At 36.7% G+C, this 18,831-nt stretch overlaps 1 protein-coding gene across 3 annotated transcripts; it reads left to right on the top strand.

Moving 5' to 3' along the window:
- Positions 1-1,130: 1,130 nt before the first annotated feature.
- Positions 1,131-17,866, top strand: thrap3a (thyroid hormone receptor associated protein 3a). Of its 3 annotated transcripts, none has more exons than XM_058403081.1 (11): positions 1,131-1,428; positions 6,646-6,807; positions 8,956-9,852; positions 10,563-11,282; positions 12,412-12,563; positions 13,061-13,172; positions 13,360-13,444; positions 14,224-14,405; positions 14,691-14,847; positions 16,027-16,170; positions 16,847-17,866. In XM_058403081.1, exons 2-11 carry the CDS (start codon positions 6,674-6,676, stop codon positions 17,060-17,062), a joined length of 2,799 nt encoding a protein of 932 aa, XP_058259064.1. In that variant the 5' UTR covers positions 1,131-1,428; positions 6,646-6,673; the 3' UTR covers positions 17,063-17,866. The 3 variants fall into 3 exon arrangements, with proteins under 3 accessions (XP_058259064.1, XP_058259054.1, XP_058259073.1); XM_058403071.1 differs by having other exon boundaries at positions 1,132-1,428; positions 16,024-16,170; XM_058403090.1 differs by lacking the exons at positions 1,131-1,428; positions 6,646-6,807 and adding an exon at positions 7,849-8,028 and having other exon boundaries at positions 16,024-16,170.
- Positions 17,867-18,831: the final 965 nt, after the last annotated feature.

The following is an 18,831-nucleotide window of genomic DNA, read 5'->3' as shown; positions in this document are numbered from 1 at the left end:
TTATCTCAGGAGTCACTGGGGATCACTGGTATCTTAGGAGTTACTGGGGATCACTGGTGTCTCAGGAGATACTGGGGATCACTGGTGTCTCAGGAGTTACTGGGGATCACTGGTGTCTCAGGAGTTACTGGAGATCACTGGTGTCTCAGGAGTTACTGGAGATCACTGGTGTCTCAGGAGTTACTGAGGATCACTGGTGTCTCAGGAGATACTGGAGATCACTGGTGTCTCAGGAGTTACTGGGGATCACTGGTGTCTCAGGAGTTACTGGGGATCACTGGTGTCTCAGGAGATACTGGAGATCACTGGTGTCTCAGGAGTTACTGGAGATCACTGGTGTCTCAGGAGATACTGGAGATCACTGGTGTCTCAGGAGTTACTGGGGATCACTGGTGTCTCAGGAGATACTGGAGATCACTGGTGTCTCAGGAGTTACTGGAGATCACTGGTGTCTCAGGAGTTACTGGAGATCACTGGTGTCTCAGGAGATACTGGAGATCACTGGTGTCTCAGGAGTTACTGGGGATCACTGGTGTCTCAGGAGATACTGGAGATCACTGGTGTCTCAGGAGATACTGGAGATCACTGGTGTCTCAGGAGATACTGGAGATCACTGGTGTCTCAGGAGATACTGGAGATCACTGGTGTCTCAGGAGTTACTGGAGATCACTGGTGTCTCAGGAGATACTGGAGATCACTGGTGTCTCAGGAGTTACTGGGGATCACTGGTATCTTAGGAGTTACTGTAGGACTTCTTTCATGACTGGACATATTATATATACATATATATATATTAACCTTTCACTTACAATTCAGTACACTTTGTTTTTCAGCATAAACGAATTAAGCAGGTGAAAAGAGGCAGGAAAGCTACGTGTTTGACAAGTGGAATGCATCAGTGAAACTTGGACCCTCTCCAACACCCACATTACTGGACTAAATAGTATTGTTAAATAGTACGCCATCTACGGCATGCCATGCTTTGTTTGCGTGATATCTTGGCTTCCTTGTCGAGTCGTTTTAGTTTGAGAGCTCGCGCGCTTTCTCTGACCCACAGAGAAAGAGGAGGAGGAGAAGGAGGAGGAACATGAACATGCATGTCTGTGCATAATTCTGCACTTATGCTGCAGTCTATACGCGGTTCATAACGCAGCCGTGGATCAAGACACCTGTCAAGCGATACTGCTATTCTTCATTGCGCTGAACTTTAAACTGCTGATAGTGGATACTAAGATGTTTCCGAATTAGACTTTTTGCTGTTTTTTTCTTTATTATTATTATTATTATTATTATTATTATTATTATTATTATTATTATTATTATCATTATTATTATTATCAAGCGTGATCGAGGTCTTTGAATGAAAGACAAGCAAAGAAGACTGTAAGCCTCTCGAAGATCATCCGGTATCTGGAACATACTAAGTCGGTAAGTGTTTTCTAAGAATAATCCGTGATGTTTTTAAAAATAGCCCTAAGTTACAAAAACTGAATGAACAAGTTGGGCTTTTCAGATTCTTACCTTACTTGATGATTCGTATGCAAAGTTATCTGTGACATATCATCCCATTGTTATTTTACGCATATATCTTTTATTTATAAGGATTTATCAGTGAAACTTCATGTGGTGTATAATGTGCAGTTCATTTGAAAGGAAGCAAATCTGTTATTGAGAATATGAGGCTTCTGCCTTAATGATGATTTCTGAACTATTATTTACATGTGTATGCAGATTAAGCACATGACACATGCTGCTCATTTGCACCTATGAAGACACGTATTTGGTCAAATATTGAATAATAATGAATATTGTCTTTTGCTAGAAAACTAGTTATACTTTCATGAAAAAAGGCACTAATGTGCTCCTTTCTTTGCCACTAGTGTGGTACCATTACCTATGATCAGACCTGGAAACATAGATATAATGTAACTTTAAAAATGATTGAATATAAAAGTGATAATGGGTTATAATAACGTTTTTTTGTATGGGGTAATGCTTTAAAAGTACACTAAATGCAACTTTTTACATAGAAGATATGTGCTGAATACACAAAAGAATTACGTTACACAATATCATCCCAGCAACAAGACAAAGTTAGTTGTTAAGGTTAGAAAGTTTATTAGAGTATGATATTGTTAACACAAGGTTTACATTTCAGATTTTGAAAGCATTGTACAAATGAAAGTTAAAACTGTTACTTAAACCTCTTTGGTCAGTTTATGGAATGTTGTGACTGGGGTTTTTGCTTTGGTGTTCAACCACCTGTATCATCTTGAACATAAAGCTTGGGTTCAGCAGCCAACAGTGATGTAATGCCAGTATACGTTAATATTGGACTGCAATATGAGGGCATATTTTGTAATCTCCTGACATCTCATCTGTAGCCAACCTCAACTTTCTGTCAGATTTATAGATCTAACAGTCCCACAAGAATACTTGCCATTTGTCATCCACACTGTTTCTGATATTTTGAAATGAAGTCCAGTTTCTATCCAATTCTGTACTTTAAAATATGTTGATGAAACAATCTGTGATAATAATCCAAAGAAAACTGCAGTGAATATTTGCATCGCCAGAATTTATAGATGGTATATAATATATACATATAGATAATCTTGATATTGAAAACACAGCAGTTAATCCAGATCGTGAACACATAGGGTTAAACCGTAAACAAGTGGCTCTAGCAGATTTGCTGCTCCTATCTCTGATGTTGCTTCAGTGCATTACTCTCCACTATTACTGTCAACCATCACACTATCGACTGTTCTATTGAAATGTAAATATCGTTGAATGTCATGGTTACTACTTATTTACTGTACTGCACTATTACTCTTTCAGCTGTCTATAAATAATGCCAATCGTCTGTTGCAAAATTGTATCTACAAAACTACATATTTAATTTATACGTTATCATTTATAATCTCATTTATAATTTCACTATGAAGAAAGAAATTCTGTTTAGTTATACATAAATTTCGTTCATTTAGCTTGACTGTGTATTGACTAAGAAATAACAAAATTTTTGACAGCATTTATGTAGTCATTATTTTAATGGCCACATTGCTACATTAATGGAACCAGAGATTGTTTTTTTTAATCAGTTACCTTTGCCTAAGAAAAGAATAGCTGATACCCTGTTTGTCTCTCATAGATAGCAAATGTTACTATGGGTGCCTATGTGATATCCCTGGTCTTAGTGATAGAGCAGTTGATTGAGTGGTGGGTGCTTAGTGCTGCCATATCGGGTTGCTACACAATTGTTTGCATCAACTGGAACCCCCACAATCGAACAGGTGATGAGGCTTAAGCTGCAGTTGCCATTTTCAGGAGGCATTTGTTTGCATGTGTATGCATGTGTGTGTTTTAGAGATAGAGATCAAGAACGTGAAGGACATAGGGAGGAGGTTGTGTGGGGGTTTTGTGGGTAACAAATGTACAAGGATATTTTTTTTCAGTATTTTTTTAAACATCATATCATGGTCATGGAGCATATTCTCTGTTGGAAACAGCTGTTCTTTACTACTCTCCTGTTTGGAAAAGCCTCTGATTGTTTCTCCCACCCTTAGATTCTAAAGTTTTTCTTCTTCAGAAAAGCAAAATTAGAGATCAGTCACGTGTGCATGTCTGCATCAACCAGCCATGTTATTACTAATCTCACTGTAACAAATTAGGAAACTTCTTTTTAATGAACATCCACAAAACAAGTTTCTTTGTTATCACCTCCATTATAGTTGTACCAGTCTACAAACGCTGCTTGTTATGTTACAGAGAAAATTCACATCTTTCTGTGCAGAAAACTTAAAGTTACAGCTTTACCTCTGACTTTTACAAAGCATTGTCGCACAAGACTCTTTCTATAAATGCTAAATAATCATCTACTGACCTTTATAATCTTGCTGGAGAGTGAATATAAATTAGCTGTTGATATAAACATGATAATGTAGAAGAATGAGCACATTAATATGCACCTGTGGTTTGAAATAAATCTGACACTACTCACTCTCAACGACTGTAAATGTCAATATCGAATCAGATTTAAGAATTGAATCGCGCTGTGGTGAAAATGTCATAATGCAATTCCAAGCTTCCTATGTAGTGTCTTTTACAGGTGTGAGTCTCTAATATCAGGAGTTAGGGCTATGATAATTATTAAAAAAAAGCTAAGTACTGCCCCTCATTTGATTAACTCTTCAGCAGCTGTTAAATATTTTTCACAGCATACAAAGGGCTCTTTTACTTTTGACAAACAACTTACACTTACATAAATCAGCTGCAGTTAAAGCCAACTTTCCATTCATATAGGATAAAAACATTCAACTCAAGTTTTCACAACGCCACACATTTTATGTTCCAAGACTGTTCCTGTGTCAAGTCAATTCTATATCAGAATTTCTGGGAATTAAAAGTTTACATACACTTACAATTTGGTGGCATGGCTTTTAATTGCCTTTTAAGTAACAACGTTAGAGGTATGCTTAAGATCTTTGCTGGAAGATGAAGAACTTTGCGCCTGCTGCCTTGAGGTTTTTCCTCAGTATTTCTAGATAATCCTCTTTTCGCATGATGCCATCTATTTTCTGAAGTCTGCAATCTCTTTTCCACCAAAACACCACCACAAGACCATGCTCTTCATATAAAAGTTTCATGCTTTTCGCTCCATACAAAATGCTGATCATTATATACACACAGTTACATTTTTGTCCACCAAATATCAAGGTCTTCATCCTGGTGATCATTTGCAAACTTAAATCTCTTATTTTTTAATATGCTGGTTTTGGGGCCTTTTAATCTATTGCAATGTAGGATTCTTTTAATGGTAGATGAACATTCTTTGGTAACTGATACCTCCCACTGCTTCACAAGTTTCTTTATTGTAGTCTTGGGGTTCAGCTGGACTTTTTGGACTTTAAGATTTTTACATTTACATTCAAGTTTGTAGTGATGCTCATAGTAACTTCAGTTGTTCAGTTATTGCTCCTATTGAGGAACCAGACTTATGGCAGTCCAGTCCAAAATTTGTTTCTGAGGTTTTGGCTGAGATGCTTGGATTTTCCCATAGTAAAAAAGAGGAAAAGGCACTAGCCATTAAATCCAAACACAGGCTCACCAAATAATTCCCATTTTTGACAGCTGCCTAGTCAGAAGCTTCTGAAAGTCATAACATCAATTTCTGGAACTGACAGTCAACTTAATATATGTAAAGATTTGACCCACTAGAATTCTGAAATAGTGAATTAGTGTAGAAATAAGTCAGAAATTTTAAACAAATTCAAAATAAAGAAGATGCCCTAGTTGACTTAAGAAATACATGTATGTGAGTTGTGAAACACTGAGATTAAATATTTTTAGCCTAAGTTTTAGCCTGATATTTTTTGCAGGTTTTTATTTTATTTTATGTACTACAATTGAGAATTTTCAATTTGTTTGTTTTTTAGTGGGCTTGTGATGCACTGTTGAACCCAGATGAGTAAATTTTCGTTGTTCAAACACTGTTGCAAGCAGTATGCATAGTTAGTAAAGTTCCTCCCTGTCTGGAGGCTGAAGGAAATGATGTCCTGAGCCAAAAGCAACAGCCACTCAAAATGAAAAATTCTTGTATGTTATAATTGAGGAGCTCCACAGCAAACCTGGAGTGTAAGCTGAACAAAGATGGCACGTGGTCAGGATCATTATACTTTAATCCAGATATAGCCACAATATAAACAATATTTCTAATGCTGATTTGCATTTCATTTGAATGTTTTACTCTTAGTAGTGGTAAGACGATATAGGTATCATATTCATACACAGGAGTGAGAGTGTGATATGACTATTGTTCACACATTCACTCTCTCACACACCCAACCACACACCCACCCACACACCAAATTGTATAAGAATTTTTAATAAAATATAAATAAGCAATTTTGCGTTTTGCCTAACAAATTTAACGCACCACAGTTCTTATCTTATTTGATGTGCCTACAGCACGTGACATTTAGCACATAGCATAAAAGGATCCTTTTTTATAGTGAGAAAATGTTTAATTGTTGAATGGCTAGAGTTGTTAATAATTAAACACAGAAACATTCAAGCAGCCCCAAATAAGCTCCTTATCCTTTAACAAACTTAACATTGATTAACTTCCAGGCCCCTTAGGCCTGAGACATACACTAAATGTACCCTAATATATTGGATGCCATTTCATCGCCTGTAGAAATACATACAGTATATATCAGTGGTTACCAATTGAGATAAATATTTAATAATTCTGTAAGGTAGGACAAATTTGACTGATGGGCCACAATTTTTTCAAACTCTACCATAAATAAAAGTACATTGTTTTTATAACAGGGTTTTTCTACATTTGGTTAGCTTAATTTAAATATATAATTTAAATATATGGAATCTCCTTTCTCATTTTTAGCCACCCATTTTTCCAGTGCAACTGACTTAAAGGTGTGCTTTATTTCTCAACATTTAATCGAAGTATCTTCACATTTAACAGAATTGTACAGACGTATCCTTATGCTTTAACATCATGGAAAATATCTCAAGGAAATTTTCTGTTGCCCTTAAATTGTGACTAATCAAAATCTATTAACTCTATTCAGTATCAGTATGTGTTTTTTAATGTCTGGTTTTTGCTCTCTTCTCTAACAGGAACCTGTAAACAAGCTCTACAGCAGTGATGTCTAAGACACCTAGATCTTCATCCAGAACTCACTCAAGATCAGCCTCCAGGTCGAGATCCCGTTCTGACTCCCGCTCCTGCTCCAGGTCTCGAAGCAGCTCACAGTCTCGGTCAAGGAAACACCGCTATGGGTAACTTCCTGCTTAAAAACATACCAACAAGCTTGTACTTAGAGACTGCTGACTGAAATTGCTATGCACAAATACTCACACAGATGGTCGTTAATTTCGGTTTTAATGTTAGCAGATAAGGAGTTATAGTATCAGATTAATTTTTCAAACCAATTTTAATATAGAAGCCGAGTACATTTACGCTGAAGAAATGAATGGATTTTTTCCATTGTGTTTCCATGTTAAAATAGCGATTATTTACAGATGTGAGAACTGTGGTGCAGTGTGTTGTAAAACTTAAGATTTAAAGAAACCAAACTGAAAGTCTTCAATGCTTTCTAGACTTGTAGTATCTGTAGTAAAGGAATAAACATCTTCCCATTTCTAAATAGTTGTCCTCTGATAATTGATGTAAATGAAAACATTAAAAAGACAACCTCAAGATCTTAGTAGCTTAGCAAGCACTCCATAAATGTTTAGACTTTGTAATGGATGTTCTGAAGAACACAGAGAATGAACAGAGGTCATATGCAAAGCTGATGTGTAACGTGTCTCCAATGACTAAGTCCATTGTAAAAATGAAATCATCTGGGAGAAAAGCTGCATCTCGGTCAGATTTAGCTTAAAGTTTCATGTTAGTGAACAAACCACACCATATTTGTAAGGATTATCGGTTTATACTACGACTGTATCTGTTTTGTCTCTTCCAAAATACGAACAAGGTGGTGGTCTGCAATTCTTTGCAGATTTGTTTGTTGTGCTGTTCCATTTGTTAAAAAAAGATCATTTCAATAATTGAAGAATGCAGAGCAAATACTTTGTACTTTACTTAGAGAGATTTCTTGTTTTTCCGATACAATAAAGTTAAAATCAAAAACTTTTCTTTTCTTAAAAAAAAAGCTCTAGAGCTTGAAAAGGCCAAAGCTTTTATCTTCAGTATGTAGCAACATGAACTAAGGATTAAATCAAATTCACATTTGTTTTTAAATATAAAACGGATTTCTTATATTTATGTCCTTAGCTCTATTTTCTGGGTAAGAATAGTGTGGCGTAACTGGCAGTCAAAAAACCTCCTCCTGCTTGGCAGTGTAAGAGTGGAAATCTTTCCCAGATGACCCATGTGACTGACTCTTTCCATACACACTCAGCACAAGAGATGCAGAACCTCTCTAACTCTCTATAAGAGTGCAGTGTTGCTCTGAGTATCTCTTTTTTCTTTATTCCAATGAGAAAGCTCACTGGGTGAGTACAATTATGCATTAAAATGATTAACAAGACTAATAAAAGGCGGTTAATGAATCAGCTTAACTTGTAGCTAAAGAATGGTTATTTTGTTGCGTATATGTACTTGGCATCTGCATAAAAAGCTAAAGTAATTTCTAACAAATTAAATAAAAGATCAAATTAATTTCATTATTCTGTTATTCAAAATCAGCTGCAAACATTAAGGAAGTGGCATGTGCATAAAGAAAGCACATGGAGACATGGCTGTTCCGATTCAGGCATTTTGAGGGCAAATAAAAGTCTGAGTATTTTGAAGCAAAACATTGCAACTACTTTTTGCTTTGTGTGTTTTAATTTTTCATGTTCATATCTTACCAGGGCTGCTGGAAAAGTACAGGATGGTAATGAATATAATAAATGTTTCTAATTTTTCTGTGATTTGAATGAGTGTAATACATTCAGCATATACTCCATGCAAAGAAGTAAATATTACTGGGTAAATGTTTGTGTGTATGAGATTTCTGAAGATACCATTGTTAATGCAGTTTAGCCGTTTTTTTTTTTTCATGTATGAATTAGCGTGTGAGTGGAAATAAAGTGACAGAAAAGGTGACCAATGGTTGCATTTGGGGTTATGTGGTGCTCTAGGGCCATCTTGTGATCAAAACCTTCTCTGCAGCTAGAACTCCATACTCAGACTGATGCTTAACTTAAGTCATGTGAACAATTTCTATCACTATTTACAATTTTTATACTTCAGTTGATTTTATAAAAGACCAGCAAGGCTAAATGTTTGCATTCATGTTAGCTTTTTATCGCCTAAATTGTTCTCTGTGTGCATCAATTTCTTCTTGAAATATTAAAAAGCATGCAAAAATTTTAATATAAAACTATTTATTCAGTATGTACTATATACCCAGTCAAGCTTTCTTTTTGTTCTTCAAGCTCTAGATCTCGCTCTCGGTCCAGATCCCATTCTCCATTCCATAACCGAGGACGGAAACATCCACGAGAATATCAGAACCATCGAGAGTTCAGAGGTTACCACAGAGGCTTCAGGAGGCCTTATTACTTCCGGGGCAGAGGACGAGGCTTCTTCCGTGGCCGATTTCAGCGTGGTGGGGGTGGATACAATAACTATAGATCAAACAACTGGCAAAATTTTGGCCCGTATCCACAGCAAAAGCAACAGAAACAACAGAAGCAGCAGCAGGCACAGCAGCAGCAACAGCAAAAGCATTATGCTCACAGCCCCAAGAGGGGGCGCTCTCGCACACCCAAGAAACGTTCAAACAGCCCAGGGTCCCTAAGTCACTCACACCGCTCTGACAGATCTTCATCGCAGCATTCACACCACTCCTCTTCCTCCAGCTCATCCCGAAAGATAACTGCTTCTGTTAAGCAGAATTCCAAGGCTGGAATAGAGATTCTGTCTGCACCCAAAGATAGCCAGAAAGCTGGAGGAGGAGATGCTGCAGATGCTACACTGTCAGTGCAAGAAGGGCACCACCCGGCGCAAGATGGAAGAACAAGTGGAGAGAAAGTCCCTAAAACATGGCTGTTTCCAATAAATCATGACAACAGCCCAAAAACGGCCAGTCCGCAAATTCGCTCTACTGTCAGTGCTGTCCAGGACAATCCAGTCACCAGTGAATCAGTTCCTGTACCAGGAAATTCGGGAGCAACTGGCAATGGTGCCACCAACAGTCAGACTGTTGCTTCTACTGCCTCTAACAGTAGCCCTCAAAAGAAAAGTCCCACAACAGTTTTCTCAGGCTTTGGGCTTTTCTCAAATGCTGACCAGGAAGAGGATACGGTTGCCATCTCTATAGCTTTTAAAAAGTAAGCTAGTTACTTTACTGAATACTTTACTTGGCGCATAATTTGATTTTATTGTACTTGTAAGTTAGATTTAGTCACATGCAGCAGCTGTTGGTACTTTTTTTCTGCCATACTGATCCGAAGATTTCTTAAACCTGTTATTTGGGTGAGAGTATAGATTGAAATAACCTATTTACAAACCATCTCAGGGTTTGAGAACCAGAAAAAAAGTAGTGGCCAATGTTGGATATGGATTTTAGGAGATCAGTCATGCATTTAAATTAAACTGAAACTGTAAAACAGCCAAGTGGCATATTAGAAAAATCACTAGAGCAACAATTCCCAGAAACCCATTCATTAATTCCTGTGAATGTTTTGCAAACAGGGAGGTTCAGATATGGATAAGATTAATCACTGTATAATTATAATTTTTTATAGTATAGTAGTTTTAAAGTATTTATTTTTTTCAAATTGACAAGTCATCAGTTGTAAAATAAATACCATAATAACATCATAAATCTTCTTCTTCTTTCGGCTTTTCCCTTCAGGGGTCGCCACAGCGAATCATCTGTCATAAATCATAAATATTTCCAAAATATATAACAAATATATAATTCCCAGTGATGTCCTTTCTGGAGTCCTTTTATGGATTTTTTTCTTTGTTTAGTTACTATTTTATGACTATAAAAATGGATAATTAACCGCCAAAGCCTCTTTCTTTTGCTTCACAGATTCTTAGAGGAGCAGAAGAATAAAAAGCAGTCTCCTGCAGATAAAAGCGTGGAGACTGTGGCAGACAATGGAAATTCATTTCCTGAAATTAGAAATAGCAAATGTGAAGACGCTTTTGATCGGTCATCTGGTCCAAGACTGTCCAGGTCTGCAGAACAAAACAACATAAAGGAGAGTGAAAAATTTAAATACGTTGAAAATTCCAAGGGGAACACATCATCCAATACTTTCAGGCCAGCAATCCTCTTGGATGATGGGGAGGAGGAAGAGGGTGAGGACGCCGAACCCCATTTAAAGATGAGGGTTGTGGAGAATGAAGTTCCTACCCGCAAAAACAAAGTTACAATGTCAGCTCGTGAATTGTTTGAGGAACATTTCAGGAGGTTAGACAACAGGGCATGTGATGATGAACTTGAGGCCTTTTTAATAAACCGAGAGAAGGAGAGGGCTGCAAGCATTCTATCTGCTCTGTCTAAGAGGGAGAAGTTTGCACGTAAGTTTGAAGACCTTTCCCCTGATAGACCCTCAAAGGTGAAACGAAAGGAGAAAATGACATCAAGTCCCTCTCCCACATACAAAGCTCTTTCACGAAGCAGCTCTGAGACCCAAGAGCAAGAGATGTTCATGAATTTGGGTGATGAATCCTCACCCAGGGCTTCTGTGAAAAGAGAAAGAGAGTTTAGTCTGAGGATGGATTCCCTTAGTGAAGATCTGGCAAGGTAAATAATTCCCTATTTTTTATTAGTCCTTTTCACTTGATGCATGGTACAGCATGGGTCAATAAATGAAGCATGATCCCACTGTTTCTTCCATTACTAAGCCACAAGTAGATACCCATTTTGCACCCTTATACCCAGACATACCAAACAGTGATATATGGGTGGAATTTGAATCAGTGAAGACCAGTGACTGGAAATGGACAAAGGTCATAGAATTGTCCTGATTAATGTATCTGGATAGAATTGCTGCAGTAATCTTTAGTAGCATAACTGCTGTGAATTTGTCTTCTCTTTGCAAATGTCTGTTTTTGTCCATACTTAAAAGGTGTTTTTACAAACACATCATAGAATGTCAGAATTTATCCTCCATTATGTGATACTCAGCTTGATTTCCTATATGCGATCCATGTAAAATCTTCAACCTTTAGTCTTTCATCCTTATTCTTTCATTAAGAAGACAAAACATCCCATTATAGCACTACTTAGTGACCTATCCACTTTCCCAATAACTAAACCTGACCATAAAATGTCCATAAAATCCTGACTTAAACTCACAGCAAAATGCAGAAACATTTAGTATTATGATTTATGAATAAATTAGCACATCATTTCGACTGAAACACAATGCCGGTGTCAATAAATTGATGTACCCCTAACTAACTGTATTGCAGGGTAGATTTAGTAGGATAGATTTGAACATATATCGACACTATTAATAGACATAAACAAACATGACATGCAATAATATTTGCTCACTCCTAAAACATTTTGCAGAACAGAGAAGACTTGTGTGAATACTCAGTTACCAAAGAAACATAAGTGCACATACAGAAAGTATTTTTCTTGTTGACATCGCTCAATGACAATGCTCATCATTCAACTTGTTTTCACCTTTTCTTTCATCATGATGAGACACTGCAGTATGTTCCAATACTTAAATATTTTTCCAAAAACCCAATGCACAGCAGTGATCTTCTGGATAAAATAAATGGTGAAATTCTGCTGTCACATTTGGTTTGTACAGCATGTTTAGTCTTATAGCATGTGTTGTTTGTGTCTATTTGTTCTTTGTACTTTGTAAAGAGAAATGATGCACTTTTTACTAATTGTTGGTTGTTATGTCTTGCAGATCATCTGTTTTGTCTAATGATTGGAAGGATACTATGGATCTTGTGCATTGCAATAAAAAGGGATTCCAGCAACGGTGGTGTAATAATTTATGCAGGAGCCCAAAAGAGCTGTTTGCACAGCATGTCATTTCAATTGTCCATTATGTCACAGGTGATTGAAATCTCTATGATATAATCAACACGGTTTTGATTGTCAGATTCCATCTTTAACAATGCGTTGTTTTATATGTGGGTCAACAGATAAATAAGCGCTCTTCTTAACTCTTCAGTGGAGATGATGGGTGATGCAAAAAAGCTTTCAGCAAACTATAATTTATTTGAACTATACACTTTAAACTATACTAATCCCCATATTCACAGCCAAGCGTCATTTATTTAAAGTATTCAAACAGATCTGAACAAATAGTTTAATAAAAACGTGCTGATCATAGAAGAATCCATGGCAGTCAGTGGCCACTGGGATACTTTTACTGTGACTTAATATATCACTTCATATCAAAACTCATAAGGAATCATCTCTATTGTGGTATGATTTAATGGAATATCAATTATTATGTGTTTTAGTTGTGTTTGGGTTCATTTGTATTTGATCAAATGTTGGGCATGAATTGATTTTTATCAGTAACCAAATATATCTATCTCCCATAGCACAACATTTCTCTTCTTCTGGAATGACTCTAAGCGATCGGTTTACCATGTACCAAAGACTAGCAGCCGAGAAAGAAATTATGAAGCCAAGAAAGAGTCCAGAGATACATAGGTACTGAAAATCCTATTTCCCTTTCTCATAATTTTGACTGATTAATCAGATTTTTTTATATTTAGAAATTGCAGTAAACAAATCTTTAGGGGCTTCGATGTTCCTAAAAAATCACCTTATACATAAAAACTTAAAAAAAGTTTTTTATTTAAAAAAATAAAAACTTCTTTCTTTAACTTTTCTACAGGAGAATTGATGTTTCTCCCAGTGCTTTTATGAGGCACTCATTCCTGTTTGATGAGTTGAAAGGCTCCGGGGATAGCAGCTCCAAGGTGACAGAAAATTTTGAAATATGCCATATTTTGGAAAAGAATGCTGCAAAAATGAACCAGCCAGAGCATCTTTAGCATCCCCCCTCTCTCTCTAAGTCCCTGCTTTTCTCTTGCAAGAGAGACAAATGCTCACTGCTAAATGAAAGTGAGATGTGAAAGTGGGCACATTCAGTTAATTGTGTTGTAAATTTCCCCACAACAATTGATGGTTATGCTTTACTGTGGGTACAAGCCTTCCTAAGGCAATTGAGTCAAGAAATGAGCAGTCATAAATGGAAGTGACCAGTTGCTCCCATGGCAAAGCCATTCAAGGGATTCTTATCAAACATCATAGTAAGTATTCTTCTTCAAAGCCTGAACAGAGCAAAACAAGCCAAAAAAAACCCTCAAATACTTTCATGTCCAGTGAAAGTATTATGATGTGGTAATTTGATCTTTCTCAATCTGCCAGTGCTTGTTCTCTATAATTTTTCAAAACTGTTTAAGCTGTGGAAGGACTCCTGAGTTGAAGATGAAGCCTTTAAGGTCCTGATGTCTCTAGTTTTTTTAAAGCTATAAAAATTCTTTTTTCCATAAAGATGCAAGATCTCTTTTAATGCAAAGGGGCTGCAAGTGACTATTAAACCTGAGGAATATTCACTTCATTACAAGCATTTGCATGATTATCATTTGTGGAATCTCATGTCTTGGTCTCTTCCCAAATAGTTTTAAAGGATACTACTAGAATACACCACTAATCTTTAGTCTGGCCACAACGTCTTTTTGTCTCCTCAATACAGGCTGAAGTTAAACAGTTTAAAGGAGATAAAGTGGATCTTCCGATGAATGTTGAGCAGCGCAAAAAATATTTAAGCAGAGAGACAAATGAGAACCAGGAAGAGAGAGGGGAACTAGGGAATTCTCCTGAATCAAGCATGGAAAGCTCAATGGAGAAAACATCCAAACACCACAAAAAATCAAAGTAAGTTCTATAGCACTATGTATTGCATATGTAAGATATCGAGGAATATTGCCCCAGCACGATCATTAAGAATAATGGATTGCAAGCTAATAATGATTAATTAGCGTTATAAACACACTGTCTTTAAATATTCATCAAACTAAACTAGAAAGAAACATGCTTCTTTTATTTTTTTTACTTCTTTTTCTCAGAGTTTCTTTTTTGCACTTCTTTTTTTTTTTTTTTGCTAGCTCCTTTAAACAGAGACCATCTATTTCAGCCAAATGCTCTTATTTTATCTTCCAGGAAAAGCAAGAAAAAACGGGAACGTTCTCATTCCTCCTCCTCCTCCTCTTCCTTTGTTCATGAGGAGGAGACGGAATCTACAGAGAAAAGCTCTGCCCAGCTGAAGGTCAGAGAATGTGTTGGCTCGGCAGAGACCAGACAAGCACACAGAGGATTTGTAAGCCATTATAAGTGTTACAGATTTGTTGACCTAATTTAGCTACATAAATACTCTATATAGCCAAAAGTATATGGAGACCTGGCCATCAAACCCATATGTAGTTCGTGAGCATCCATTCCACACACAAACACACACACACACACACATTTCGCTATTATAATAACCTCCACTGTTACATGGAAGGTGTTCCACTGCATTTTGGAAGCCAACTGTTGTGTTCAGTGAGTTTAAGATTAGAGCTCTGTGCAGAACACTCTTTCACACCAAACAATGACTTTATGGGATTGGCTTTGTGCATGGGGACATTGTCATGCTGGAAGATGTTTTGGCCTCCTAGTTCCAGTGATGGAAATCTGAATGCTACATAATACAATGATATTATATAAAAGAATTTGTGGCAGCAGTTTAGGGAAGACCCACATATGTGTGTGATGATCAGGAGTCTTTTGGCCATATAATGCATTTATCTGTATTTAGACCTGTGATAAATGGATGCTTATATGTTTTTCTGTGTGAGCAGATGTTTTACATTTCCTGTTCACACCTTCAGGGTTAACAAAGTGTTCTTAAGAGCATGATTTTCTAATTGCGAGTGGGAAACAATTACTTGATTTTAGTTCATAGTCTAAACAGCAAATGCTAGTAAAAGATAACTTAAACACACTTTTGTTTAAAGGCAAAATGACCAGAACATTGTTTATAGATTTTCACTATAGTAACTATGACATTTATAGCTCTGTCTGTAAAAACACAAAGCTTTGTACATCAGTTTCTTCCATGATCACTATCAAAGCACCATAAACATGCTTCAAAACTGTATACTTCTCTTCTAACAAGAAACTTTTGTCAAAAAGCACACAGTGGCCAAAAAGCATTAACAACTGTTGTCAGTACATTAGATGCGTATAACATTAATTGACGTAACATATTTTCTTTAGTTCCATCATTTTTTCTTGTAATTGTTGATTTTCCATTGGTTGTTAGAAGCTATTTTTATAGTAATTGCAAACAGAATACACCGTATTTGTGCAGGATAGGCCATATATTGCATAAAGCTATAAATGATAAATTACATTAAGTTTATAAGTAAACTTTATGTGCACAATTTTGAAATTAACAGCTCAACATGGACACTTAACCTTGTATTTACTGACATAACTGTGTGTTTTGCAGCAGTTCCGAATACGAGGTAGGGGTTGGAACAGAGTGAATTGCCTTGGAAATGATAGCAAATGCACTAACAATGCTCATGTGCCAGGCCATTCCAATAACATGAATTGGGATTCAGAGCAAAGAGCCACAAGCAAGAAATACTACCTGGTATGTAATGATCACTTCAGTAGCTTCATTGAAACACTTCCTTTTCCACAACCTGAATCCACCAGAGACCTTCTATGCAGGGTCCTTACTTGCTCTGGCAGTTATGAAAGTTAAAGAAGCCAAAGAATATACATTTATATTTAAATAATATAGTTTCTAAAAAAACACTAAAACTATCAAAATAAAAAAAACTTATTTTAATTTAACAAATTAATATATTGTATGAGACATATTTCCCTGAATGAGAATTTGGGATGACAGACTAACTTACTGTACAGAGAGTACATAGAAAAAGTGGTGGTTTTTTAAGAAAAGCTTTGTTTAAGTCCCATAAATTCAACAGCTAAGTACAATACGTGGACAAACAAGGGTATAATCAACCTTAATTACTATTAATATGAGGGTGGGGTTTGCAGTTAGAGGTTTATGTAACATAATTTCTATAAAATCTAATCCCAAGTTATTATAAATACATAAAAGCTCATGCCAGGAGAACTCACCCTCACAGGCATTTTCTCACATTTTACATTTCATTTCTGTGTTCACTTACTATTTTTGGACTATGTCTTTTCTCTTAATGTTGAATTTATTTATATTTCATAATTTCCACAAAGAAACCTAATGCAGTTACAGCCTATATTTAGCTTAACAAATGTTTGTACTTTATGGTTTGTAGCCAGATGAAAAGTATGTTGAAGGTGAGAGGAAATGGGTGAATACCCAAGGGCGTGGCCAGTCTGCCATTCCTCGTGTCAGAGGTCGTTTCATCCTGCGGAGGCCCACCATTTCCATCACCACAAACAACTCTAACTGGAGCCATGACAAGTTCAAGGCCAGTGGTGACGATGGTGAACCAGGCAAAAGGGACCACAAAGAGCAAAACAACGCATGAGTCATTGCCTAGGCTTCAGGAGCTAGTGAAGATTAACTGGCAGCTTTCCCTCACTGTCTAACCACAGGTGGGCAGGACTCTCAACCCTATCCTGTACTGGTGGATGAGACCAGGGAACTGAATCCTCATACACCAATGTTAAGGAGTTGCACTTATAAACGGGGGTGGGATGCTCTAGTACATCTAAGTCTACTTCACAGAGCATTAGAAGCCCAGCTATTTCTGTTACTAGGGATGTTCTTAACCCATTTTTTGTAAAAGCCTTTTAGCACTTTTTATGAATTTTTGTTCACCCATGACTTATCCTATCATGCAATAATTCAACAGTGATCTTTAAAGCATAGTATGATACAATAGGTGCCTTCAGACCTGGATGGGCTGATCTTTAGACCTGGATATGTTTTGCTTAAATGTAATAATTTGGTGTTGATTTAAAGTAAGCTCTCACTGGACTTATCATATACCTTATAGCGTACCTGGATATCATTTTCAATTGGACAGAGGTCTGCTCAGACCTCCTATCATGAACACCTGTCAGCACTAACATAGATTCATGTGAATCTACTGTGGCAGTAAACAAAATTATGCAAATTATCACTGTTTGTCATGTATAATGATGATTTCTTTTCATTTTCTTTTGTGATGCATATTTTTCATGAGACAATTTTTTTTTTTTTAGATTTTCTCACCATGTTGACCATGTCTCCTTGTCCCTGTATGTCAGTGCTGTGTATTTATAGATGATTTCTCAGCAGTTACCTAACTGTTCATGCAATAAATATCTGCCATACTTTATTATAACCATATCTATGCTACTGTGCTGATTCAATTATATTCATCCATATTGAAACATTGTTCACATTTAAACCCAGGCTTTCGAACAGCAAAGGCCAGAGCTTTGAAAAGAAAAAGCAATGCTTTCACATATTCAGTCACACCATGGGATCCACCTTTTACAGATAGAAGCTTGTATCTTGACAGACATTGTAAAACACTGATCTATGATGTGTATTGTAGACTTTTACCCAGCCAACAATCATTTTTCTTCTATGTACTGTTCTGGATTGGTTTCCCAAAAGACAAGGACATACCAGTGACTCAGTGATGACTCAAAGGACAATTTTAGCAACAGTTCATAAATGTTGTCATGCCCAGAATAGATATAGTTTAGAAACTATTGAAAAAGATTCTACACATAGAAATGGATTGAATATTGATAGACAATACAGTGTAGGCCTCGCAAGTTTGGGCAATATGAGTGTAAGCAATTATCACCTCAAAAAATTGGCATATAAGGCTGCAGTGGAAACTTCAAATTCAGTGAATATATAGACAATGAATCAGCATAGTGCTCCCTGAGCAAGTTTAGATATGGTACAACATACTGTTAGATTTTGCTGTATTTGGCTGAGCAGTGGTTTGGGTCGCTCACCAATGTATTAGATTTCTCTAAAATATAAAATAAGTAAGCTTCACCAGAATTCTTGTGGGGAGAAGAATTTATTGAAGGTAGCAGTGTAGCGGGTCTTCAGCAGCGATGTTATCAGGTAGGTCTTCAAAATATCTTAACCCAAAGATCTGTCTGTGAGACAGATCTTTATACAAGAATACAAACTGTAAGGAACTCCTGTGGAGGGTCCTCAATACACAAAACTCAATGACCTTTGTGTGTGTCACCTGGCCCACACCCATCTCCTGTATGGGCTATCATGATGAAACCTCTACAGTCACAGTTGATTGTATCTGAGAGGCAGTCACAATGCATAATA

This window comes from Hemibagrus wyckioides, linkage group LG01, assembly GCF_019097595.1.
Source record: "Hemibagrus wyckioides isolate EC202008001 linkage group LG01, SWU_Hwy_1.0, whole genome shotgun sequence".
Lineage (NCBI taxonomy): Eukaryota > Metazoa > Chordata > Actinopteri > Siluriformes > Bagridae > Hemibagrus > Hemibagrus wyckioides.
The sequence above is the reverse complement of the archived record's forward strand: the minus strand, read 5'-3'. Positions and strand labels throughout refer to the sequence as shown.

Excerpts from the sequence above, each read along its gene's own strand:
- thrap3a (XM_058403071.1), top strand. The coding sequence starts at position 6,674 with ATGTCTAAGACACCTAGATCTTCATCCAGAACTCACTCAAGATCAGCC. Across the intron at positions 9,853-10,562 it reads ATCTCTATAGCTTTTAAAAA|ATTCTTAGAGGAGCAGAAGA; the intron begins GTAAGCTAGTTA and ends TTTGCTTCACAG. Across the intron at positions 16,171-16,846 it reads CAAGCAAGAAATACTACCTG|CCAGATGAAAAGTATGTTGA; the intron begins GTATGTAATGAT and ends TATGGTTTGTAG.